Genomic DNA, 27793 nt, shown 5'->3' on the forward strand with positions numbered 1-27793 from the left:
TGTCCTGGTTATGCATCTAGAAAACTTAACATCTTATGTCCAGTTGTTGCATCCACCAAGGTTTTGATCAATAGGAGAGGGAAGTTGTCCTTTGGGCAAGCTTTATTTAGATCTGTAAAATCAATGCAGACCTGTGGCTTCCCATTCTTCTTCATCACCACCACTACATTTGCAAACCATTCTGGGTATTGTACTGCATGAATGAGTCCACTATCTTCACAATTTTTGTATTTCTTCATTAATGACTCAACTTCTTTCAGTTGCAAATTTCCTTCTTTTCTATTTTACTGGCTTATGATTTGCATCTACGTTCAGCTGATGAGTGATTATCTCCGGGCCTATTCCTTCCATGTCCAAAACATCCCATGCGAAGAAATGTTTTCTTCCTCTCAGAAAATTCAAAAGCTATTTCTTCATCTCTTAAGATATTCTTGCACCAATTCTTCCTTTTTGGTCCGACTCCTTCTCATCCAAAGATATTACTACAACAGTCTCAGGACTCTCAACTTCATTCACCTCCAAAGTTGAAATCCTGAGGTTTTGTGATTGTTATTTGCCACCATGAGTTTTTCCTTTCATGGTTTCCACATTGCAACTTTGGGCACTGACTGTGTCACCCTTCACGGTCACGATCTAATCTCCAAAGGGGAATTTCACAATTTGATGATAAGAAGATGGCACAACTCCCATGGAATGGATCCAAGGTCTCCCTAGAATAGCATTGTATGCGGAATCTGCAACAATCACCATCATTTTAGAAAACACCATTTTTCCCTTCTTCAAGATAGGTACAATTATCTTTCCCATAGCTTGGCTTGTCTGGCTATTGAATCCAACAAGATTCATGGTGTCAACTTTCTCTATATCGTCGCTATTCCAATTCATTTTGTTTAGCGTTGACAAGAAAATGATGTAGATCAAACTGCCATTGTCTACCAAGATTCTAGAAATCTGATTGTTTGCTACGTCTGTCTTAATGATCAGTGCATCATAATGCAGCATGTGCAATCCTTCTGTATCATAATATATGAATACAATTGAAAGGGTTTATTCAAATCTGGGCTTTTTTTTATTAGGGGTACTTACCGATGCTACTTTTGCCAGTTTGATATGTTTGGCTCTTTCTCTTATTATGGTTCCATCATAAGCAAATCCATCATGGATAGTATTTATAATGTTATCATACTTCTTCTAAGGTTCTTCTTCATCTATGTCTGGCCTTTTCCCTTTTGGCATGAACTCCTTTAAGTACTTTTTTTTTTATTAGTGCTTCAATTTTACATTTTAATTGCTGCAATCTGTAGTAAGGTGACCATAATCGTTGTGAAAAAACACAAAATTTTCTTGCATCTCGGTTACGTGGATCTGTTGCCATTTTCTTTGGCCACTTTACATATTTCTTTCCCTCTAGGTGTTCGACCAAGCGTTCAGGAGAGACTGTTAGAGAATAGTATTTGAAAGGATCACTAATCTCATATTGTTTTCTCCTATAAGCCTTTATTGCTTTGTTTGAGATTGAAGGGGTCGAATGGGTTTCTGCTGAGATATAGACCTGCTAATCTTCATAATCGGTTCGTCCTTCTTGATGTTTCTAACCCTATCTCTTTTTTTCATCTTTCGATCTTCTTCCAGGTTAATGTACTTTGTTGCTCGAGATATGGCTTCAATCATCATTTCGAGAACCCTTTTTATGAGTGACTCTTATAGATGATTCCCTCTTAATAGTCGTTTCCTGAAAGCTTTGATTGCGATCAACTCATTCCAATCTAAGATGCTAACCTTCTCCTTGTTGAATCTATGTGTATAGGCTTTCAAAGATTCATTTCTCCCTTAGGTTATAGTGAAAAGGTGATTTGCTTCCCTTTTTACTTTCATGCTAGAAGCAAATTGTGCATCGAAATGGTTCACAAGCTCTTCAAAGGAGTGAATCGATTCTGGTTTGAGACTATCAAATCAAGTAAGTACTGCTCCCTTGAGACTTGTTGGCAAAGTCTGGCACATTATAGCCTTTCTTCTATCATGGGGCAGTCCGAGAGCAAAAATGGCATGACGATATTGGGTTAAGTGGTCCATTAGGTCGGATATGCCATCATAAAGGTCGAACTTCGGAAGGACAAAGCGGGATGGCCGATTCGTCTCAGCTATCCATTTGGCAAATGGTGAATGAACCAAATTCGAGACCCATCGTTGATCAAACTAAGCCACCCCTTTCTACCTCTTGACTTCTTCCTATACAATCTCTCCCAGATATTCTCTGACACTTTCCAGAGATGGTTTCTTGAATTTCGAAGTCCCCTCATCTTGGCCATGTCTCCCTCCTTTTACTTTTTTTTTCATTATGACTCTTCAATGCTACACTGTAGAGTGGTTGAGGTTTGGATAATCTATCCTAAGGCGCCTTGCCTCGACTTTCAACCCTCTATTGCTATTCTACTATTCCTTCTCCCCGTACTCTAGGAAAGGAGAGAAGTTGGTGCAATTGCTACGTCAACTCCTGGTTCGCCTTCTGGATCTGCTTGTGCATTGTTGCCATCTCTTAGATTTTTGTTTATAGTGCTTCCACTTCATTTTGCAAAGCAAATATTTGTTCTCCCTATGTTGGGAGATTACCTTGGGAGGCCATTTTTAAGTTCTCAATAGTATTGAATTTGTTTACTACCCCTACCTGGCATGCCAAACTGTTGATGTCGAAATTCGAATAGCCTCCAACTCGGCAAAAAGTGTTGACACGTGGGTTGAGGATATGGCAACTAAAGTAAATGAATTTACCTACAAGACAAGAAACAAACGACCAAGTTACCTTGGCACCGATGTGGTTCCAGCCAAAGGCGTTTCGATGCTCAAGTCAGATGATAAACTATGGATGATTAGCTTTTAATTTAGACTGACCTCTTTCTTTTTGTTTTTTCTGTCCCCCCTGGAGTGGGATGCCTTTGAAGCTTTTATAGTAGTTTGAATATGTTGGATAGCATAATCCTAAGAGGATTTAGGGGGTTCTATTAACCCGATTTGATTTCCTTTTGAATAGAATCTTTGTTGTTGACTTACCTGTTTGACTCCCGGTCTTTAGGATCTAGTTAAATAAAATCCCGATATTTATTCAAAGATTGTTTGGCTTGTGTGTTTTATCTCGGTAACCCAACATTTATGTCAGACTTTGCGGTGCTTTGAGTTATCTTGGATCCAAGACTTTTTCCTTGTCTAAACTATCCGAGCTAACCATCTTTACCAAGGCTTTGTCGCTATTTCGGCTTTTTTTGATGATGTGTCTCCTTAAATAACTTTGATCATCACACGTGGCAGTTCAATTGCTATTTATTGGACAAGGTTTCGTGACGCGTCATCGACTTATTATTTTACCCATATAGAAGCCAATTAAATTTAACTTATATATCTATCAATTAATAAATGATAAATGAGGACTCCATGACTTCCAAGGTGAACTTTATCATGTCCTATGAATTCAAAAAATGAAAAAAGAAAAAAAAATCAAGAAACAAAAACCAAAAACAAAAGCATAGGTATCATTTAGTAAGGTGATGGTTTTATCTTTATTTTACTACTTAATTATGTTTTATTTGCTTAATTTAAACATTTAAAACAACAATTTAAAATTGTACTTAATTTTTTCTTCTATGATTTTGTAATTAATTGAGATGTCTAATAAACTTTAACCATTATTAACACTAATAAACATTTGAAAGTAACATACAAATAGATTAAAAATGCAAAAATAAAAAATAAAAAGCAAACATGCTACCAAATGGCATGATAGCTAGTTTTAAGGGAGTCAAAATTTTGATTATGATGCTAAAGCTAGAATATAAAGATATACAGGCTGATATATATATATATATATATATATTTATATATATATATATATATATTTGGATTTATATACAAGTAGATTTCAAATAGCTAATAACTAAATCAAGTTTATATATTTACATGTAGAGTTTTGTTATATACAAAGCAAAATAAAGAAAATAACAAGGATAAATAGAAGAAAAATGATAATATTTTTGGTCCATTAATATATATATATATATGTACACCAAAATATTCACCGAATTTATTTACTAATTAACACTTATTAAAATGTTATGAGTTTATATATTTTTTCTATAACTTAAATATGAATAAATAAATTTATTAAATATTATTATATTTTTATCATATTATATTATTTAATAAATAAAATTAAATAAATTTTAATTTTATTATCTTGGGCCGTGGTAGTCCTGGGATGCCTTGGTTTAACCAGTAAAACAAAAGTCGTCGATATAAGTGAAATATCGCGATAATGTCAAATTTTGATGGGTACTGACATCAACAGGAAAGGGAAGAAATATCGGTTAGAATTGTCGTAGAAATGTCGACGTTGTCATCGATATTTGTGGAAATAGAAGTTTGTTGATGGAAAGCTTAGGAAGATATTTCGATATGTGGCTGATATTTGTAGAAATGGCTAGAAGCTTAGGAGCACTCAAAGAAGCGATTAATGATGGAAAAAAAGAAAAAGAAAATAGAGAGCTGGGCAAAGTGAGAGTGAGGGGTTTGGGTTTGATCTATGCTTTGCTTAGATTTTGGAGAGGCTTGAACGAGAGAGAGAGAGAGGGGGCAGACTTCACATGGCGGTGGAGAGAAAGATTGGGTGACAGCTGTGCTTCAACGTTTCAATTAACACGTGAACATAAAAAAATAATAATAAAAAAATAAAAAAGCACAATTATATATATATATATTGGACTCATATATCTAACAATTGTGTCATATGGGCTGGAGATTGAATTGATCTATTAAACTTTCTATTTCGGGTTTTATTGTATTGTTCGAAACTTGAATAGGTTGGGCTAAACATCTTTTTTATTGGTCGATTGGAAAAGGTAGCATCGTTAGTATTTAAGTTGCATACTTTTAAAAAATCAAAAAAAAAAAAAAATTGCATATTTTAATACTTCAAAAAGAATAGTAAACCAGTTTTTATTAGTTTCAGATTTTAAAAAAGAGGTTATTGTTTTTAATTTGGTTAGAAATATTGTACTGCAACTACAAATGCAAGTTAGTAGAGGGCTAACTTATATGCAAGTTGATATTAAAAATGTATTGTGAATTATATTTAAAATTTTTATATATTTTAGTATTATTTGGTAAATTTTTATATTTTGATGCTAACAAACGTGTATTTTTTATTTATAATAATTTTTAATATTTATAGACTATTTTGTTATCATTGTATTATAATTATTGTATTTTTTAATTATTTTATTATATTAATTATTTCATATGTAAAAATTTATTTTTTAAATTAAATATATACAGTTTTTATAATTTTATCAATTTCTATCAATATTGATATTTGTATCGATATTTTTATAAAATCATATCCTTAATATTTTTGTAGATACCGATATTTTTATAAGTAGAATTAATTTTTAGGCTTCTACTGTTAGATTGTCAGGGAGCTCAACAATGCAAACGGTGTTGCTAGAAGCACAGCATAAATACCTACGACGTCTCCAATGTAAGAAACTGTAAACTGAGATGCTTGTATAACCAAACTAAGTAAAGGAAGATCAATTAAAAATTATGCTGAAAGGGAAAAATCGTTGCCAATTTTTTTCTGCAAAATTATATTCTTTTTATTTAGCAAACAAAATAATATTAATAACAGTATTGATAGTAATGTTTCTTTTGAGATAGCTTAGTAACAATTTCACAATATCCACATTCTATATGCGAGGATTTGAGTCAAGCTAATCTTAACGATAATATATATATATATATATATATGCTAATAGTAATAGGTCCCTCAAAATTAATTTTATAAGGTAGACTTCGACTGTCAATCCAGCTTTTTTCTCCATGTGTGTGTGTATATACATATATATATATGCTCCAAATAGATATTAATTAGTCCGGTCTATATCATCTATATTATAGTTTTCACCGCGAGGCGAATTATCATATATAAAGTTAGTGTATACCAAAAATTATACACTCATTTAATAATTACGTACCTTGAAATATTTATTTTGTTTCATTGCTAAGAGCAACACGAAATGTAGGAGAACAAAATTATTGAAATTGCATGCGGTAAAATGGAAAACCAGCAACAGTAACAATAATCATAATTCTGGAAAAAAAAATCATAATTGTAATACAAATTATGGCTATTAGTGTTTAGTCAAAAAAAAATTATTATAAGAGTTATTTTATTATCATATTTATAATACTAATAATGATTATTAGTGTTATTTTATTGTATTTCTCTCGTATATCTAATATAAGAGATATCAAATTAATACACCAAAATATACATCACATGTTATATCCACCTAGTTCACCGACCTCACGAGTCTGATTGGGCTCTATATTGTCCACCAAGGAAACTCCAAACAACTCTCAGCTAATATAATATCATAATTTAGTTATGGATAATTAAAACCTTAAAGTGATAAGTGTAAATCAAAGTTTTAAATATCAAATTTTTTTTTAAAATTTTCCTAAATTTTTTATTTTTTTAAAGAATCGAAATAAAATTTAAGTTCTAAATGAAATGGATAAAATTTCTATAATATCCATTGAAATTTCTAAAATTTTACCAAAATTTTTATGAAAATTTCTATCAAAATTTCCATATCAAATCTTTAACAATTGGTTTAAAAATCCATAATATCTAATTAAATTTTAAAAATTTCTATATAAATATAAAAAAATTTCATGAAAATTTTAAAAATATCTATAAAATTTTAAATTTTTTATATAAAAAATTCAAAAGTATTATTGATGTTTAGTAAATTATTTAACCAAATTAACTTTAGTGATATATATATATATATATTTTTATACATTTTAATTGTCTTTTAAGTATTTAATGATATAAATAAGACAAAGTGAGTTGAATTTCAGAATCTTGATAAGTTCTATTCATTGATAATATATATATATATATATATATATATATATAGATACTTGCTATACATTTTATATAAGATAGATTCATTAGAATTTTATAATTACAAGTTAATAATTGATTATATAATAATAAAAAATAATAACATGAAAATACAATATTATGTAGAATTAGTATTGATAGCATTTAAATTAATAACATTGAACAAATAAAAATAAAAAGATGATAAAATATGTTATACTAAACATCAATGACAATTAGATTTAATACAAGATCCTTATGGTTGACATATTAAAAATTACATAAAAAATTATTAAGAAGATACATCTTTTAATAATTATTTTTCACATTTCACATTTCAAAATGAAGATAAGAAAGAAACCAATAATTTTTAATTATCTAAAAGTTCTATGAATATTGAGATGATATCTATGAAATATAATGTAATTGTAATGATTGTTTTATCTTAATTAATGAACAATTTATCAAATATATACATTTTTTTGCATATTTTTATCAATAACAGTTCATTTATGATCATTACTGCTTACTATAAATTAAATTGATTAAGAAAAATATAATATCTATTCAATATTTTTACAGTTTTTATAATCAATTTGATAATTGATTATTTTAATAAGCTAATAGTAGAGTTTTAACATAAATTTTTATTTTTTAAAATAAATTTTCATCAGTTTTTGTGAATTTTTATTAATATTCGATACTTTTTGATATTTTTATGGAAATTTCTCTATTACGAATCTTCAGTATTTTCACTGATACTGAAATTTTGAATCTTAATGTAAACCAATTAAATATTACTTGGTACTTGGTACACGTCTTAGTATATTTATTTGAAATCCTAATATTACTAATCTCTATATCTTCACTTGCCCCTTCCACCATTTTTCATCTTCTATCTTTATTTCTTAGAAACAATAACAATAATAATTAAAAAAAAAAATTTTCTTTGAAACAACAGCAATAATAATTAATAATTTTTTTCTATCAAAATAAGCTTTCTATTTTATCAAATTGGACTTTTTGGCTAAGAGTGATAAATGGTTTTATCATATTTAATCAATCATAAAGTACAATTTGTTACATTTAAGCCCTATAATGTTAAATTTCTATAGTTTAGGCTCTCTATTAAAAAAAAAATAATAAAAATTGCCTTTTGATATCGCAATGGTTTTATCATATTTAATCAATCATGAAGTACAATTTGTTACATTTAAGCCCTATAATGTTAAATTTCTATAATTTATGCTCCCTATTAAAAAAAAATTTGCCTTTTGATATTCCGAAAACCATAAACCATAGTTTGCCAAAAAATCATTGGATTAAAATGTAATAAATTTAAATTTGAATGTCTAAATTGAAATGTTTTAAATTTGAAAACAAAAATTGCTACTTACCCAAACTGTAATTGATCTTTATACTAAACAAGCAAACTATTTTCTATCATTTTATAGTAGATATACCAAAATGTTTACGAATGATATGTGTTAATATATTATTGGTTAACATATTTATATAATCCAAATTAGATAAGTGAACTCTTAATAAATAAATAAATCAAAAATATAAACTAATTAAATATATATTGTTATTATATTTATTAAAATAAATATTAATATCATATGGTTCTCCACATCATTTGGTAAATATATTTTGGTAAATCTAATATTGCTGTTTTATATTTCCATTCATCCATCTACATCCTTCTGTTTTTCTCTTGATCAAACATAGCCTACAAACCACTCAATTGATTATGATCTGTTTTTCTCTTGATCAAACATAGCCTACAAACCACTCAATTGATTATGATCTCTTCGCCTTCTCGTACAGGCTGTACAGGTATAGTGAAGTATCTCATAAACTTTTATCTTCAGACAAATAACATACGCATTTATACATTTTACAACTAGTACGTCTCCATAATTTTTTCGCTTTTCAAGCGCCAATTGTAGCTTATCTTTCAAATAGAACAGATGCCAATTAAATTTAACCTAAATATATGCCTATTGATAAATGATAAATACATGAGGACTCCATGACTTCCCAAGGTCAATTTGATCATATCCTATGAATTAAAAAAATGAAAATCAATATTGTTAAATCATGAATCGAAATGTTAATCGTTTTGTTAAAATTGTAAAACGTGTATTAAAATGAAACGTATATCGTAAGATACATTTAAAAATTTTAAATCGAAGCAATATATCATAAAACTAAATATATCACATCGAATTGCAAATAATATTCAATAATTTATATTATTTATAGTACTATTATATCTAATATTGAGTTAAATTTATCCTTAATAATAATAATAATAAAAATGATAAATTATAATAAAATTAATCTATAATTCGTTAATCCAATTATAATTATTAATTTTAAATTCAACATCTAATTTTTAAAATTATAGCAAAATCACTTTTTATTATAGATACATTACACATCACTTTTTATTTTATTATTATTTTATCTTATTATCACTTTTTATTCACGTGGTCTTCATCTTAGCATCCATCTCTATAAGCAATAAAAATTAAAAAAAATAATAAAATAAAATTATTGTTTCAACTTTCACGAACATGACGATTTATTGTTTCAACTTTCTTTATTATTTTATTTATTATCTTTATTCACTTGCATGGTTATATCAAGTTATTGTTTCAACTTTTAACTATTTAACCAATAAAAATTAAAAAGAAAATGAATAAAATAATAACAAATTTTCTCCATCTCTACCTCATCTTCATCTTTTTCTCCTTTCTGCATCTTCTTCTCTATTTTTTGCCATTCATCTTCATCTTCTTCTCATCTTCTGCATTGTCTTCAATAGGGAAGAAAAAAATGGTGAATCGACAATTCGATCAAATCGTTCGATTCAATAGGGGAAACGTTTGATTCACCTTCAGACCGATTCAAACAAACGGTTTGGATCGTTTTACATCAAATCCAATACGAATCATTCAATTTTTATCGTGAATCGTTCGATTTTAATAACATTGATGAAAATTAAAAAAAAAAAAAAACAAAAAACAAAACAAAAACATGGGTATCATTTGGTAAGGTGCTAGATTTATCTTAATTTTTTTCTATGTAATTTGCTTAACTAAAACGTTTGAAACAACAATTTTAAAATAGACCTAGTAACGTGTAGTGTTGAACCCTGTTTATGTCGTGTTATATCCTGTTCGTGTAAAATTTAGTTAACCTAAACACAATCCGTTAACCTTTCGTGTGAAAATAGATAAATCCGAGCCTATTCGTTAAATTATCGATTAATCCATTACCTGATCTGTTAACCCATTAAAAATACATACAAATTTTGAAAATTTAAACTTAACTTAGTTTTCAAATAATAAGATGATGTTTTTAAAAAAATCTTGCAAAACTAGCAAAAGACTTTTTGTTTTTATATTTTTTAAAAAAGTAAACTAAAAACAACAAAATCAATACATGTTTAAAAATAAATTAAATAATTTTAATATTATAAAATTTGTATAATTACAAAAATATTCCTTTTTAATGAGTTTAATGGGTTTTTTTTGGGTGTATTATCGTATTTCACCCGTTAAAACCTATTAATCTATTGGGTATTAATGGGTGACACTGATACGTATCCGATACGATATCGTTAACCTAAATCTGTAAATTATCATATAGGTTCATATCGTATTACTGTATCATGTGAGATTTTCTCAGACTTAATTTCAAATTGCACTGAATTTTTTACTCCACAATTTTGTAATTAATCGAAATATGTAATAAACCATAACTATCACTAACATTAATAAATATTTGAAGGTTACACACCAATATATTAAAACTATAAAAACCAAAAATAAAAAACGAATATGGTACAAAATGGCACCGTAGCTAGTTTTAATGGAGTTAAAATTTGTTTAACTCAAACGCTTGAAATAACAATTTGAAATTGTACTCAATTTTTTCCTTCACAATTTTGTAATTAATCGAAATATCTAATAAACCATAACTATCACCAATATTAATAAATATTTGAAGGTTACACACAAATATATTAAAAATACAAAAACCAAAAATAAAAAACGAATACACTATCAAATGGCACGGTAGCTAGTTTTAAGGGAGTGAAAATTTTGATTTACGATGCCAGAGCTAGCATACAACGCTATGCAAGTTGATTTTTTTTTTTTTTTTTTTTTGGGATAAATATACAAGTAGATTTTAAGTAGCTAATAACTGCATCGGGTTTATATATTTATATGTAGAGTTTTGTTATACATAAGGCAAAATAAAGAAAATACGAAAGATAAATAGAAAAAAATAATTTTTTGTTTTATTTTATCCAGTAATACTACATATATTAAAATATTTATTAAATTTATTTACTAAATAATATGTATTAAAATATTATTAATTTATATATTTTTTTAATAATTTAAGTATAAAAAAATAAATAAATTAAATATTATCATTATATCATTTACTAAATAAATTTAGTAATTTATAACTTTCTTGGCTTTTTTTAAAACTTTATTGTCTTTGCTCAAGGGTAGTCCCGGCGGCCATGGTTTAACTTTTTTGGGCCATTGTTAACTTGTCAGGGAGCTTGGTGATGCAAAAGCTATTAATAGAAGCACAGCACACGTACTTACACGGTTCCAATGTAAATTGATATGACTTGAAAAATAAATTGAACGAAACTAAACAAATATGAGGAAGAACAATTAAAAATTTTACTGAAAGGGAAAAATCGTTTCCAATATTTTTCTCCAAAATTATTTTTTTTAATCCACCTTTTCAATACCTGAAATAATGGAACTTTTTTACAAAATAACTCCTTGGTGAAATGATTCGATAAGAAATTTGAAGAACCTGTTTATGCAATGCCACAATTATTGCGAGTATAACAGAATTAGAAACCAATATTCAATATTTCCAACAACAAGATGAAAAATTGATAGGCAGATGGAGATCTTTCATTATGGTAAATAAATGTTTGGGATAGATATGGCAATCCGAAGGAGGAATATAAGCAATCCCAGATAAGTTTTAGTAAATCAATAGTTAAGTAATCCTCTAACGGTAATTTAATTTTGTGTTTCACTAGTGAGTTGTGATAGCATTATAGTGGATGTCTTTTGGGGTGTGTTGTCCAGAATTACGAAACTTGCCGTCCGTATCCTTAGCTTGACTAGTAGTGTAACAGGATGTGAAAGAAACTGGAATACATCTTATCAGGTGTGAAATATATTAATATATATACAAATCCACATTTATTTTAATTAAAATAACCTCAATTTGAGTTTTATGACTTTGAATTATCAAAGAGGTGCATTCCAAGAAAAGAAACAGATTGGAGCAACAAAGATTAAGTGCATTTGTTTTTTATGAAGTATAATCGACTATTGGAGGAAGGCTGATAAGAAGAATAATCAAGGGTGAATCTTTTGATCCAATTTTTCTATCAGACATGGAATATGATGATGAGTGGATTACAGAAACAAAAAAATCCAGTCTTGTCTGAAGATAGTACATGGATGAATGTGAATGAATGTATTGAAATTGAAGAAGAAAGTAGCCAAAAAAGAAAAAGTGGTACCAACTAACAAATAAATAATAAGAAAGAATATGAAGCTCATTTTATTGATGTCTTATGTTATAATTTAATTACATTGTTTTTACTTATTGCAGGACCTAAAAATCTTATATTGGACAAAAAAGTTAAAGGAAAGAAAAAAGTAATAGAAACAATTGATGAAGATGAAGATATACAACAAGTTGAGGAAGATAAAGAAAGTGAAGAATTGTTAGCTTCTGAGGATGGTGATTGTGATGCTTTGGATGAAATTGACAATTGATATTTGAGAATTTAGGAAAATATGAAAGTTTTTAAAGTTTTTTGGAACTTTTATATAGCCTATGCTTATGCTATTTGACTTAATTTTTTGTTTTTATTATTATTAGGTAAATGAGAGCATGGCTAAGAATATAGTTTTTGGAACTCACAGTATGTTACGATACACAATACATTTTTTAGACAAAATGATACGTGGTAGGATACACATTTTGACAACTATGATTTTATATAATATAATTATTCCATAGATAATAATAAATTTACACCTATAATATAATCTCAGTTTATCTATTTTGAGTAGTACTTGAATACATAATGAAGAATTAAAAGAAGAAAGATATATATTCCCTGAATAATATGCAATTGTTTAAGAAAATTACCTAAATTTATAATAAAAACTCAATTTTATTTTATTTGATGACGTAAAAAAATTTACAAAATAAAATTTATAGTGTAAAAAAATGCAATCCTGCAACAACGATTATACAAATTTAATAGAATACAGTTCAATGCAACTTTGACCAGTACAATTTATCACCATAGAAATGGTACAGTATAGTAAGGTATTAAAAAGGACGAAAAAAAAAAAAATTAATTTCATATAAAGACAAACTTGGACAGAAAAACTCATTCTGTGAAAAAACATATTTGGCTTTAGACAGAAGGAAGGTAGAGAAAGATAATCGAATACCAATAAATAATGATTATTAGTTTTCTGATTATTGTTACAATTAGTGGTTCTCACGCCTGTGCTTTTGTTTCTGTTTTACTGATGCAACTGAGTAATTGGTTTTTTTTTTTTTTTTTTTTTTTTTATAATTCTAATAAATTAATGCAGCTTTGTTGTGTATATTCAAGGTGCCCGGGGATCAAAATTGTTAAATGATGGCTATTCGTGAAGGTGACAAATATATACATGCATCTCTAGCACTTGGATAGAAAATTATGCCACCTTTTAGCAGTAGATGACAAAGACAGACCTTCACACTCTCCATGGACCACACAGAAAAAACAAAAGAACAATTCAAAGTCTACTTGTGATTACACTAACCTTTACTAGTCAATTCAAATAATTATATTATATTTATTGCTTAAATTTTTGAGGGATTTGTTTCAACTCAAATTGTTTTTGTTTGCTAAAAACTGGATTCTTGCAGGAACCAGGCTGGTTAAATTTTGAGCCATTTTCTTTTATGGCTTCTGTTCTGCCAATTCTGCTCATATTATCTGTGTTTCACGTTGTACTGAATGCAAAAGCTCAAACAAAGCATACCATCACTACTGGTTCTAAGTTGTTCCCCTATGCCAACTACAATTCTTCATGGAGCTCACCTTCCGGTCTTTTTGCCTTTGGTTTCTACAGACAAGGCAGCGGCTTTGCTGTTGGAGTATGGATGGTCAATCAAAATGGAAGCACAATTGTATGGACTGCTAATCGAGATGAACCCCCTGTCTCCTCTAACGCAACGCTGGAGCTGACAAAAAGAGGTCTCTTTCTTGAAACTGAGCAAGGAAAAGATATAAATATTGGTGGTGATAATTCAAGCGCTGCAAGTTCTGCTGCTATGCTTGATTCTGGAAATTTTGTACTCTTAAACAGCTCTGACCATGTTATTTGGCAGAGTTTCGACTATACAACTGACACAGTGCTACAAGGACAGGTTCTTACATACAGCAGCCAGTTGGTGGCTAGTAAATCTGGAACAGACCACTCAAGTGGACGATTTAAAATCGCTATGCAAAGAGATGGAAACCTTGTTTCCTACCCTACTAACATCTCCAGCAAGTCAGAAACTGCCTACTGGGCTTCCAACACTATGTATGATTCCGGTGCAGAGCTTCATCTTAACCATACAGGCAATCTGTTCCTTCAAGCTAGATACACAAACATAAGACACATATTGTCAAATGGCTCTTCTCCTCCTAGCGAAGGTAAAAATTTCTATCGAGCAACATTGGATGATGATGGAATTTTTAGATTATATTCACACAACATGATCAGCAACACGAGCTCGAAAGTGGAAGTGATCTGGTCGTCTTTGGATAGTCAATGCCAAGTAAAAGGTTTCTGTGGTCTGAACAGTTTCTGCCAAGTGGTTGGCAAGAAATCTGACTGTATTTGTTACCCCGGATTTGATTTTATCGACCTCAGTACTAAATTCCTTGGCTGCTATCAGGATTTAAGGGAAGATAGCTGCAGAGACAATACGGACCCAAATCTCAGGTACAATACTACTTCCTTACAGAATATGTGGTGGGATGATCACCCTTATATGGTAGTATCACAAAAGCAGGAAGCTTGTAAAGAGTCTTGCCTGGGAGATTGTAACTGTTGGGCGGTGTTATATGTCAATGCCACTTGTCGTAAATATAACTTTCCATTAAGATATGGTAAAAAAAACATTACTATATCAGCAATAGCCCTCTTTAAGATGGTTTTGAAAAATGGTGGTACTCCGAAGGCAACGAACCATAGAGGCCCTCCAGTTCCTATAGATAGACCAATCTTGATTGATAACAAGAATAACATAGTTTTAGCTCTGGCATTAAGTTTAGGTACTGTAGCATGCTTGTTCTTTGTCTTTGCAGTTTCGAGTTTCATCATATACAAGCACCGATATCATAGGTATAGAAAACTGTTGGAAAATGCTAATTTGGGATTAGCTGACGATTTTACTTTGCAATCATTTTCTTACAATGAGCTTGAGAGAGCAACAGATGGCTTCAAGGAAGAGATAGGAAGGGGTTCTTTCGGAGCAGTTTATAAGGGAATTTTATCCGAGGGTAATAAAACTATTGCTGTCAAAAGACTTGAGAAAGTTGTGGAAGAAGGGGTAAGAGAGTTTCGAGCTGAAATGACTACCATTGGAAGAGCTTATCACAGAAACTTAGTTCAGTTGCTTGGTTATTGTATCGAGGGTTCCAAAAAGCTTCTTGTATATGAATTTATGAGCAATGGCTCTCTTGCAGATCTTCTCTTTAAAGCCTTATCTCCTCCAACCTGGGGAGAAAGGGTGAGGTTTACATTAGATGTAGCAAGGGGGATCTTCTATCTGCATGAAGAGTGTGGAGTGCATATCATCCTCTGCAATTTGAAACCCCAAAATATACTCCTAGATGACACTTGGACTGCTAAGATCTGTGACTTTGGTTTGGCAAGGCTATTAGTGCCAAATCAAGGAAAAACATCTGTGGGAGTTGAAGCGACATCAATAGGATATTTCGCTCCTGAATGGAAGAAGAATGCCTTCATATCAGTAAAAGCTGACATTTATAGCTTTGGTGTTGTGCTCTTGGAAATCATATGTTGCAGAAGAAACATTGAGCTAGATGTTTCCAACACCAGATGAGATAACACTTGCTAATTGGGTCTATAAATGCTTTAAGGCTGGAGAGCTGGGTAAGCTTGTGGAAGATGAAGAAGTAGACTTCCTTACACTAGAAAGAATGGTGAAAGTGGGGCTGTGGTGCATCCAAGATGATCCAGCTTTTCGTCCTTCGATGAAAAATGTAATCTTGATGTTGGAAGGGACAATGGATATACCTATCCCTCCATCTCAAGAACTTCTTCGTCTTCCTTGAGATATTTATTTCATGCATTATAATTAAATATATAAGTTTAGTATTATACAATAATTGTATTAGTTGTGTTCTACTCCTTCCTGTTGTTACTTGTGAGAAAGTATTTGTGATATATTCTTATACATGTTAAAGGCACCTCTTGAACTGTATTGAAATTGCATGCAAGTTGTGCTCTCATTCTCTCATACTTTCATTGTTTACCGCAGATACCACAATGATTTATTCACTCCCAATTACGCGCTAAAAGATAAATTACAAATGACTATTATAGTAATAACTTGTTATTATCCATTTTTCACACAAACCTTGTCGTGGTAAATTAATAATAATAATAATAATAATAATAATAATAATAATAATAATAATAATAATAATAAAATTGTTTCGTATTAACTTTACCAAAATGTTCTTCAGCAAAAAATAATAATAATAAAAAATAAATAAACAATAGAAAAAGTAAAAAGAAACTTTTCGGAAAGGCTTTCTAAAATATATTTTCAACATCTTGATTAGATACACCAATTTCTCACAGCAAAAAGTAAATAGAACTACGGATATGCAATCATACATGGATGAAAGATATATAGATAACAAAGACTAGGCCCCTAAGAATTTCCTCAACTGTCCAGTTTTAGACGGACGCAGAAGTAGGACAAGGAGGAGAAGCAATATCAGTAATCCCTTCTAACATTAAAACAACACTCTTCATTGAAGGACGAAGAACTGGCTCATCTTGAATACACCATAAGCCCACTTTAACCATTTTCTCCAAGGTCTCTTTATCTGCATCTTCACCAACCCCAAGCTTATATAACTGTCTACTAGCAAAGCACTTATATATCCAGCATGAAAGAACAATCTCATCTATAGTTGGTACATTCATTTCCAAGTTCCTTCTGCAACATATAATTTCCAGCAAAAGTATTCCATAACTGTAAACATCTGCCTTGACAGAAATTGGAGTGTTCTTTTCCCATTCTGGGGCCAAGTATCCTCTTGTCCCTCTGATCCCAGTGAAAGTCCTCGTTTGATCAGGCATCAACAATTTTGCTAGCCCAAAGTCAGAGATTTTAGCGTTCCAGAAATCATCCATTAAAATGTTCTGAGGTTTTACATCACAGTGAATGATATGGGAATGATTATTGTAGAGGACAAAATTACCAGAGTCGAGCATGGAAGCAGAGGTAGAAGGGTATGTTGTGTTAGCAATAATTTTCTGCTGACCATGCTCTGTTCTCAGGAGAAGCTTGCCACTTTGATGGAGTGAAAGTATTGCATTTGAGGTTACTGGAGGATCATCACGGTTTGCTGTCCAAACTACTGTGTTTTGCTCGGTACCCACCAGCCAGATTCCAATTTTAAAGCCTAATCCTTCATGGTAAAAGCCAAATTCGAAGTGCCCAGAAGGAGAAGACCATGAACTGCGGAGAGATCTTGGGGAAATTGAAGAGCCGAGGTTTATTTGTGCAGAATGCTTTTGTTGAGATGTTACACCGAGAAACGATACAGGGAGGAGCAAGAAGAACATGTTAGATTTTTATGGATCTAAATATACATAATAAATTCCATAAGTCATAATTTACTAACCTCCAAACGCAGCCATTGATAAATTAGATCTTTAATCCTGCAAAATAGAAAATAATGTAAAGTAGTGCCTATGGACACACTACTCTCAAACCACTCTCAGATCTCTGAAAACCCTAATATCAAAATACCGTATGGCATCAATTGTTTGCTTGCCCTAGACCTTTAAATAGTTCAGACTTATCCATTAATTTTGACACACATAAAATAATAATAATTTGATAATATAATTATACTAGGAAAAATATGGATAAGTCATTGGGCTTATAAAGAAAGTTGGTCCTCCAGTCCAATGGGCCAACTAGAGTCTTATAGAGAGTGTGTGACCAAGGGCCCTACTACAAAATAATAAAATAAGCCAGTCCCATTAATGGCATAAATAGGCCCTGTAAGTGAGTAATTGATTATGCCAAGTCCACAAATATTAATTTAATTCAACATTCTCCCACTTGGACTGCATAATCATCATCATATAATCCAAACTCACTTACTATAGAATCTCCCGAACCATAATGCCATTTCATCCAAATATATAGTATACCGACAGGGCACAACAATATACTAGACTAGGCAGTAGAGATTCTCTCAGTAAATCTCCCAAAACATGTTACCATTTCAACTGAGCACTTTGCATGCCATAAACTCAGTCTAGGTAGTAGAGATTTACCTAACCATGTGCAATCCCCCAACACACAAAACCATTTCATTCAAGCACATTGCGTATCGACAGGATACAACAATATACCCAAACTAGGTAGTAGGGATTCACCATGGCACCTGTGGATCAACATACACATATACATAGACTAATAGTCTCAACAGGCCTGTAAATATAAGGAGCAATAATATGTGTAATAAATCATCTCATAAATAAATAATGATCCACATACATCAATGTATTAAAATATTCAAAGAAATAAATAATTCTCAACATGGATATTACTACAGAAAACATAACAAACTCCCACTGACCCACAGCAGTCTCAACTGCTTAACAATCCCATACGGGACACATGCTCCTCAAATATGCCTACCGGTAAAGCCTTGGTCAGTGGATCTGCCACCATGCTATAAGTCGGCGTGTGAACAACAGTAATGAGGCCCTCTTCAACTTTCTCCTTTACCACAAAATATTTCACATCAATGTACTTCGCACTAGGAGTACCTTTTAAATTATTGGAGAAAGACACCGCTGCAGTATTATCACAATACATCATAATAGGCCTCTCAATGGAGTCAACCACTCCTAAATCACGGATAAAATTCCGTAGCCAAACTGCATGACGGGTAGCCTCATAACACGCCACATATTCTGCCTCCATAGTCGAGGATGCTGTCACTGACTGCTTGGCACTCCGCCAAGACACAGCACCTCCTGCCATGATAAATATATAACCAGTGGTAGATTTCTTATCATCCACACAACCTTTATAGTCTACATCACTATAACCCACTACTTCAAGAGAGTTGGTGCGACGATATGTCAACATATGATCTTTAGTACCCTGAAGATACCTAAAGACCTTCTTAACTGCTTGGTAATGAATAGGACCAGGATTGCTCATAAATCTACCAAGCACACCCACAGCAAAGGCTATATCAGGCCGTGTACAAACTTGAGCATACATCAAACTACCTACTGCTGAAGAATAGCGAACATTCTTCATTGCCATCCTTTCTCTATCATTCTTGGGGCACTGATCCTTAGAAAACTTTTCACCTTTCGTAACCGGTACACTTCCAGGAGAACAATTATGCATATCAAATCTCTTAAGAATTCTATCAATATAAGCTCTCTGAGACAATTGCACTACATAATTAGTCCTATCTCGAACAATCTTGATGCCCAAAACAAAAGAAGCCTCACCAAGATCTTTCATATCAAAATAGTTGCACAACATCTGCTTTGTCTCAGCTAATAGGTCAGTGTCATTAGTAGCCAAAAGTATGTCATCAACATACAACACCAGAAAAATAAAACTGCTCCCACTGACCTTCATATATATGCATCTATCAACAACATTCTCCTTAAAGCCATTTTGGATGACAACCTCATCAAACTTAAGATACCATTGTCTTGAAGCTTGCTTAAGACCATAAATAGATTTCTTAAGCTTACAAACCAAATTACCATTCCCCGTTTGTTGGAAACCAACTGGTTGAACCATATATACATCCTCATATAAATCACCATTCAGAAAAGTAGTTCTGACATCCATCTGATGCAACTCCAAGTCATAATGCGCCACAATCGCCATAATAATTTTAAAAGAATCCTTTGTGGATACAGGAGAGAAAGTCTCTGTATAATCAATTCCTTCCTTCTGGCTAAACCCTTTAGCTACAAGTCTAGCCTTATACCTCTCCACTTGACCATTGGAGTCCTTTTTAGTCTTAAATACCCATTTGCACCCAATAGGCTTGCTACCCTCTGGTAACTCAACCAAATCCCATACTCCATTTGATGCCATGGATTTCATTTCATCTTCCATTGCATCCAACCAAAAATTTGAATTTGAACTGCTTATGGCTTCCTCATAAGTGACTGGATCTGAATCATCACTTATGTTAAATTCATGCTCCTGCAAGTAAACCTCATAGTCATCAGGAATAGCTGATCTCCTAGTCCTTTGTGACCTCCTCAAGGGTACATTAGCATCTGCAATAGCTGGAATATCCTGCTCTTCAACAATGAGTTCATTCTGACCAACTACTGGTTCATCAACTACTGGATCAACAATATCTCTATCAGGAACAACTATACTGGGAATGAAAACACTTTCTTCTCTAAATTGAGATTCCCTTGGACCATTACTATCATCAAACCCAAAATCATCTTCAAAATAAATGGCCCTGTCTGATTCCACGATCCTGGTGGTGTGAGAAGGACAAAAGAATCTTGAACCCCTAGATCCTATACAATAGCCAACAAAATATCCACTAATGGTTTTAGGATCCAACTTCTTAATTTGGGGATTATAAATCCTTACTTCAGCTTTGCAACCCCATATTCGAAAATGATGCAAATTAGGCTTTCTTCCTGACCACAACTCAAAAGGTGTCTTAGGAACGGACTTACTTGGAACTTGATTCAAAATATAAGCTGCCGTTCTTAAAGCCTCTCCCCACAAATAATTTGGCAACCTAGAATTTGCCAACATAGACCGCACCATATCCAACAAAGTTCTATTCCTTCTCTCAGCTATGCCATTTTGCTGAAGTGTACCAGGCATCGTATATTGCGCATCTATGCCACACTCACGCAAATAAATAGCGAAAGGCCCTGGGTTCCTTCCAGTTTCATCATACCTACCATAAAACTCACCACCTCTATCAGACCTTACAACTTTTATTTTCTTATTCTTTTGAAGCTCCATCTTTACCTTAAACTCTTTAAAGGCAACTAAAGAATCTGACTTCTCACGAATAAGCTCAACATGTCCATAACGAGAGTAATCGTCAATGAAGGTAATAAAATATCTATAACCACCCAAAGCAATTGGTGTAAAAGGTCCACATATGTCAGTGTGGATTAACTCCAAAACATCTCCACACCTAGCTAACTTATCCTTTCTTACCTTGGCAGTTAACTTCCCTTTCACACATTCAACACAAGTCAACAGATCAGAGAAATCAAGATTAGGAAGTATCCCATCCTTCACTAACCTTTCCATTCTGTGCCTAGAAATATGTCCCAAACGTTTATGCCATAACATTGAGGAATTGTCATTAACTCTTGGGCGTTTGGAAGCAACAATAGAATTAACAGAGAAATTGAGACCATTATTAAATAAATCAAGCTTATATAAATTGCCACATAAAGTTCCAAAACCAACAACTTTACCATCCTTAAATAATTCAACTTTGTTATTTCCAAACAAAAAACTATAACCTTGACTATCCAAAACAGAAATTGATAACAAGTTTCTTCTTATTGAAGGTACATAAGAAACTTCTTGCAACTCCAAAGCATATCCAGTGGAAAGCTTTAACTTGATTGTTCCCACAATGTCCACCTTCACTCTTGAGCTATCTCCCATATAAACATGCTGCTCAAGATTGGTTGGGCCCCTTCGGCTTATCATCCCCTGCAATGAATTAGTAACATGAATTGTAGCTCCAGTATCTAACCACCAAGAATTCATAGGCACATCAATAATATTGGTCTCAATCATTAAAATATTACCTTTCTTCTCTTGCTTTCCCTTTAAGGTCCAACAGTCTATCTTCTTGTGCCCAACTTTATTGCAGTATCCACACCTTCCATTGAAGTACTCTTTCCTTTCTCTAATCTGAAAACCACCATCCCTAGGTCCTTTAGGCTTCATACCAGAAAACTTCTTCCTATTGGGGTTAAAACCCTGCCCAGGCTTGAAACCTTGTCCTGGCTTGAATCCATGTCCCTTCTTTTGGAAAAACTTCTTGGACTTATCTACCTGATGTGAAACCATAGCAACAGACCTAGACTTACTTAATTTAATATCATCCTCTTCCTTGACAAGGATAGTAGTCAATTCCTCCAAACTACAACCTTCTTTCTTAGTATTCAAACTCGACCTTATATTATCAAACTGTGATGGAAGACTCCTCATTATAGAATAGGTCAAGAACTCCTCTCCAATGTCCATCTTAAGATCCTTCAGCTTATTATAATAGGAGGAAAGTAGCATAATATGGTCCCTTACTCCTTTAATACCATCATACTTGGTATTGTTCAATAGGTCCAAATAATGATGCTTCTCATTCATATCAAACTTGATAAACTTCTTTCCTATCTCCTCAAGAAGTCCCTTTGCAGTATCCACTTTAGGAATACTAGCATATATGGCCTCATCCATGTAATTCTCCATCATCATCATACAACACTTATTAGAGTGCTTCCAATCCTCATAAAGTTTCTTAGCTGCTACAGTACTTTCATCAGTTGGAATCTCTGGTGGATCTATCTCCAAAGCCAAATCCAATTTCATGAAGGTCAAATTCATAACTAAGGTTTTCTTCCATTTCTGATAATTTGTCCCATCCAATTTCATCATGGCAGTCATAGACATAAGATTTGGGGTGCTACTAGCTGTAAAAATAGTAAACAACAAGACATTTAAAAAATTTAAAACAATTCAATTACTATTTTCCAGCCCCTCAACACAAAACACAAACACAAATATCGCTTAGGGTCTTTGTAGCACTAAAGATACCCTTACGCGGGCCAGGGACAGTCAACCAAATAACCACAATAAAATGCATTGAACTGAATCACCGACAGGGCAACTCAGAACCTGCAATACATGGCATTTAATTAACTTCCACTGCCATTCCAGGCATCATACAAAGCAACTAGAACTACCGACAGGGTAGCTTAATTACCCGTATAGACCCTGGTTAATAAGTGGGAGAAAATAACATATTGACAATTTCATGAAATAGGCAAATATAAAACATCCCATCCACTATGCCAATATATATTACATTGGTACACATAGTGCAGATAAAATAAGTCTCACGATAGGTGAGTACCTAAAATCCCACACTACTATACCAACTAGGCACAAAGCCTCTCTGGGTAAGCTCACACAATCCAATTTTCCAATCATAAATATTTAATTTAATTTAATAAAATTGGAATGTGATAATTAAACAAACACACAAACAATAAATAAATAAATTGAACAATTGAATCACTAAATTAATTAATAAATAAACAAAAATAAATCAATAAAAATAAATAAGTTTTTTTTTTTTTGGGCCTGCTGACGTCATCTGCTGACGTCAGCAAACGACGTGTCGTGCTGACGTCAGCAGATGACGTCAGCAGTAACCCAAACGACGCGTCGTTTATATCATCTTCTTCACCCAACCGGGTCACGGGTGACCCGGTTCCATTCCAAACGGGTCACGCGACCCGCTATCTTACCCGGCCAAATCTCACCGTTCCGGCCACCTTTTCCGACGATTCCGGCGGCGTTAGTTTCGTCTCCACTTGGGCAACGTTTCCCACAAACAAATTTGATTCAAAAACAACTCAAAATAAACATTCAAGCTAGGTTTATTTTCGGCCAAAACACAAACAAAAAACCCATGGAAACACAAGAAATTCGAGCAAATTTTAGGCAAAATCGGTGCTGTTTGTTTCGTGTATTCTTGGGAAACTCTTTCCCCAAATTAATTTGGTCCAAAACCCAGAAAATCAGTATGTAAAATTCATGGCCGAAAACCCAGTTTTTTTTTTTTTTTTTTTTTTGAACAAGACCGATATTTACAAATAATTTTTTTTTTTTTTATTTTAAGAACAAACAAAAACGACCATGAGTATATATATATATATTAGAACACTGATAATAATGGCAAAAACACAGATCAATATTCACATGCTAACTACAATAAACTGCAAAGAAATTTACTATGCATATTAACCATGTGCTCTGATACCAATTGTTAGATTTTTATGGATCTAAATATACATAATAAATTCCATAAGTCATAATTTACTAACCTCCAAACGCAGCCATTGATAAATTAGATCTTTAATCCTGCAAAATAGAAAATAATGTAAAGTAGTGCCTATGGACACACTACTCTCAAACCACTCTCAGATCTCTGAAAACCCTAATATCAAAATACCGTATGGCATCAATTGTTTGCTTGCCCTAGACCTTTAAATAGTCTCTGCAAGTCAGACTTATCCATTAATTTTGACACACATAAAATAATAATAATTTGATAATATAATTATACTAGGAAAAATATGGATAAGTCATTGGGCTTATAAAGAAAGTTGGTCCTCCAGTCCAATGGGCCAACTAGAGTCTTATAGAGAGTGTGTGACCAAGGGCCCTACTACAAAATAATAAAATAAGCCAGTCCCATTAATGGCATAAATAGGCCCTGTAAATGAGTAATTGATTATGCCAAGTCCACAAATATTAATTTAATTCAACAGAACAGAGTAGCTATTGAATTGGAAGCCATGAATTAAGGATATGAGGGCTGTAGCTACCATTGGTCACTGGTAATGCTAATTTGTAAATGAAAAAGAATAAATAAAAAATAAAAAATAAAAAAAGGTGTATATAAGTTTTTTTTTTTTTTTTTTTTTAGATAAAAGTATAACGTTATGTTTTAAACATGAAAAAGTGCAACTTTTTTGAATTAGAGGCATTAAATGCAATCATCTCCAAAAGTAAAATATGCAATGCTTCCATAGATGAACAATAAACTTCTGACGTGAGCTGCACGGCTTTTTCACACTTCCCTTTTAGTTGGGTTATCTCATTGTTCGGTATTCTTTTTTATTTTTAATTTTTTTTTTTTAGGCAAATGGCCGTGTATTTCTTTTGACTTGGAAAAGTCTTAGATGGTCAAAATAATCTACTTGCTAAAAAAACCAGAACAAGTTCAACGAATCAAAATAAAAACCAAAAAGGAGTAGCGTTGAGAAAGACTAAAGTGATTTTATTTCTAATGAACACATTTCTCAAGAATCTAATGGTGATTTTATTCCTACTGAACATTGTTTGCATAGAATTTTTGCCCAACTCAACTTGCATTAGCTAAGCAAATTCGACCAGGGACAAGAGAATTAGCTTAATATTGGAGGAAAAAGCTTGTCCTTCAATGAGACCAGCCCTCCCCTTTTATAAAATCTCTTTTATTGATATAATGATGTTATATGCCATGTTGGCAATGTTTTACACTTAACCTTTCTCATGTGATTGGTATGTAGGATTTTACGTGTAATCTTTATTATGTGATTGGTGTGTGTGAGATTTTACATGTTATGTTCTACGCGTAATAATTCCTATGTAATATGTTGAAGGTGGTCATTTGTCCAAGATAAAGGAAGACTTGCAGTGGGGCTTCAATGGGGCCCGCTTGTGGTTCATTGAGTGTCTTTGGACAAGGTGGAGTCATGCTGGCGGCTTTTTGATCAGCCAGCTGCTCTTCCTCATTGGCTCTACTCCTTTTGACTTGGAGGCATTATGGTGACATTTTTTTTTTTTTTTTTTTTTGGGCCAATAGCCATTATGGTGATTTTGAGTTTTTTAGTGTTGATCAAGGTGACTTTGATGAGTTCATGTTGATGGCTGCGACAATTTCGCTACCACAATAACAAAATATGTTAGATCATTTTCCAAGGAAAAAAAAAAAAACGAAAGAAAATATGTTATATATTAGGTTTTTCTCATTTTTGATCCCTAAACTATAAGATACTCTCTAAATTAATTTTTTGTTTACTTTAATCTCTAACCTATATGTAACATCATACCAATAGTTATTCAGACAATTTGGCTAACGGAAGTGAGTGCGTATTGGTTAGTAAGAGATAGTGTCAGTAATTTTTAGGGGCTCAAATGAGAAAAAAATAAAAATAATAATTTAGGGACCGAAGTTGGAATCATCTTATAGTTAACCATGATAAAAATTTAAAAAATTGTGAAAGAAATGAAAAAAAAAAAATATATATATATATATATATATATGCATATAAAAAAAAATAGTTATTATCAGAAAATAGAAAAAGAAATATTGTTTCACACAATGAATTAAATACCAAATAAATACCAATATATGTAACATTTAATGATTTTAAAAATATATTTATGTTAAATAATTTATTTCCAGAACAAATCATTTTAGAAAGTTTAAATATTATACTTTGAAAATTTTATATAAGTTGTGAAAAGACTAAAAATTTGAAAAAATTAAATGCATATAAAAAAGACAGTTATTATCAGAAAATAGAAAAAGAAATATAGTTTCACATAATGAATTAAATACCAAATAATTATCAATATATGTAACATTTAATCATTGAAAAAATATATTTATGTTAAATAATTTATTTTCAAGACAAATCATTTTAGAAAGTTTGAATATTATACTGTGAAAAGTTTTATAAATTTTAAAAACATTTTTTTATAAAAATATAAATAATATATTAAAATAAGAAAATATCTATTTCTTGTAATTAAAAGAAATAGGAAAAAAAAAAAGAGAGCATGTTTTGGCTTAAGCATGTGTGCATAATTTTTATTCCTTTTAAATAAGGTTTGATCTATTTTATAAGAAATAAAATAAAATAAACTATTTATATAAATTCTAAATCAACATAAACTGTAAACCCAATATTTAATTTATGCTTCAATACCATGTAAAAGAATTACTAGTTTATTTATTTATTACTTTCGCCATTTTCCAATTTAAGAAAATGAAAGTGTGAACAATTGATCGATGATCGCCACTTAAATTCCCAATTAATTATGCAAAAATTTGATTACTTTGATTCCTGCAAATCGTTCAAATAAAAAAGAAAATGAGTAAGAGATTGTTCCTATGAAAATTGATTATTTTAGAAAAAAAAATATGTATTGTAGCTAAATATTAAAGATTTTCACTATCTAATTTTATTTGAAAAATTCAATTTAAGAGAAAATTCAATAATAATTATAAAATCAAACTAAATCAACCACAAATAAGATCAAATTAAATGAAATTTAAACAACACCACCAATTATTTGATGTTCAAGATATTAATATTCTAGGACCATAACTTCACTTAGACTTCCTATGAAATACCTTAATTGGTAATTTTAACTTATTTCTTTTCAATTACTAACCAATGGCTTCCTAAATTGCTTAACTCCTCCTTTTAAAGTTCAGCTAGACTGTAGGCAATCCTCATAAAAATGAAATTTCTTCTTAGTTTTACTAATTACCCACTCAATTAAGCTACTCACTAATAACCCAAGTTAAATTGGTTTTTTTAAACTCAGTTCTTACCTGAATTATGGTTATCCAAGACTTAATAAGCTCTTTTAAATCTAATTGGTTGTTGAATTGCGTTTACCTAATTT

At 31.5% G+C, this 27793-nt stretch overlaps 3 protein-coding genes across 3 annotated transcripts; 1 reads left to right on the forward strand and 2 right to left on the reverse strand.

The window, feature by feature from the left end:
* The first annotated feature begins 1899 nt into the window (after positions 1-1899).
* LOC132804489 (G-type lectin S-receptor-like serine/threonine-protein kinase LECRK3) lies at positions 1900-16358 on the forward strand. Its single transcript, XM_060818902.1, has 5 exons — positions 1900-1957; positions 2029-2159; positions 2458-2553; positions 13934-16063; positions 16164-16358. Exons 1-5 carry the CDS (start codon positions 1900-1902, stop codon positions 16356-16358), a joined length of 2610 nt encoding a protein of 869 aa, XP_060674885.1.
* Positions 16359-16842: 484 nt separating this feature from the next.
* Positions 16843-17481, reverse strand: LOC132804555 (G-type lectin S-receptor-like serine/threonine-protein kinase LECRK1). The gene has a single exon (XM_060819205.1). It carries the CDS (start codon positions 17449-17451, stop codon positions 16990-16992), a length of 462 nt encoding a protein of 153 aa, XP_060675188.1. The 5' UTR covers positions 17452-17481; the 3' UTR covers positions 16843-16989.
* A 4434-nt stretch (positions 17482-21915) lies between these two features.
* On the reverse strand, positions 21916-22966 carry LOC132804535 (uncharacterized). Its single transcript, XM_060819165.1, has 2 exons — positions 22129-22966; positions 21916-22030 (listed from the first exon to the last, which is right to left on the reverse strand). The coding sequence occupies exons 1-2, from the start codon at positions 22925-22927 to the stop codon at positions 21996-21998; spliced, it is 834 nt and encodes a 277-aa protein (XP_060675148.1). The 5' UTR covers positions 22928-22966; the 3' UTR covers positions 21916-21995.
* Positions 22967-27793: the final 4827 nt, after the last annotated feature.

The sequence above is a fragment of the Ziziphus jujuba genome, chromosome 7 (assembly GCF_031755915.1).
Source record: "Ziziphus jujuba cultivar Dongzao chromosome 7, ASM3175591v1".
In the NCBI taxonomy this organism is placed as follows: domain Eukaryota; kingdom Viridiplantae; phylum Streptophyta; class Magnoliopsida; order Rosales; family Rhamnaceae; genus Ziziphus; species Ziziphus jujuba.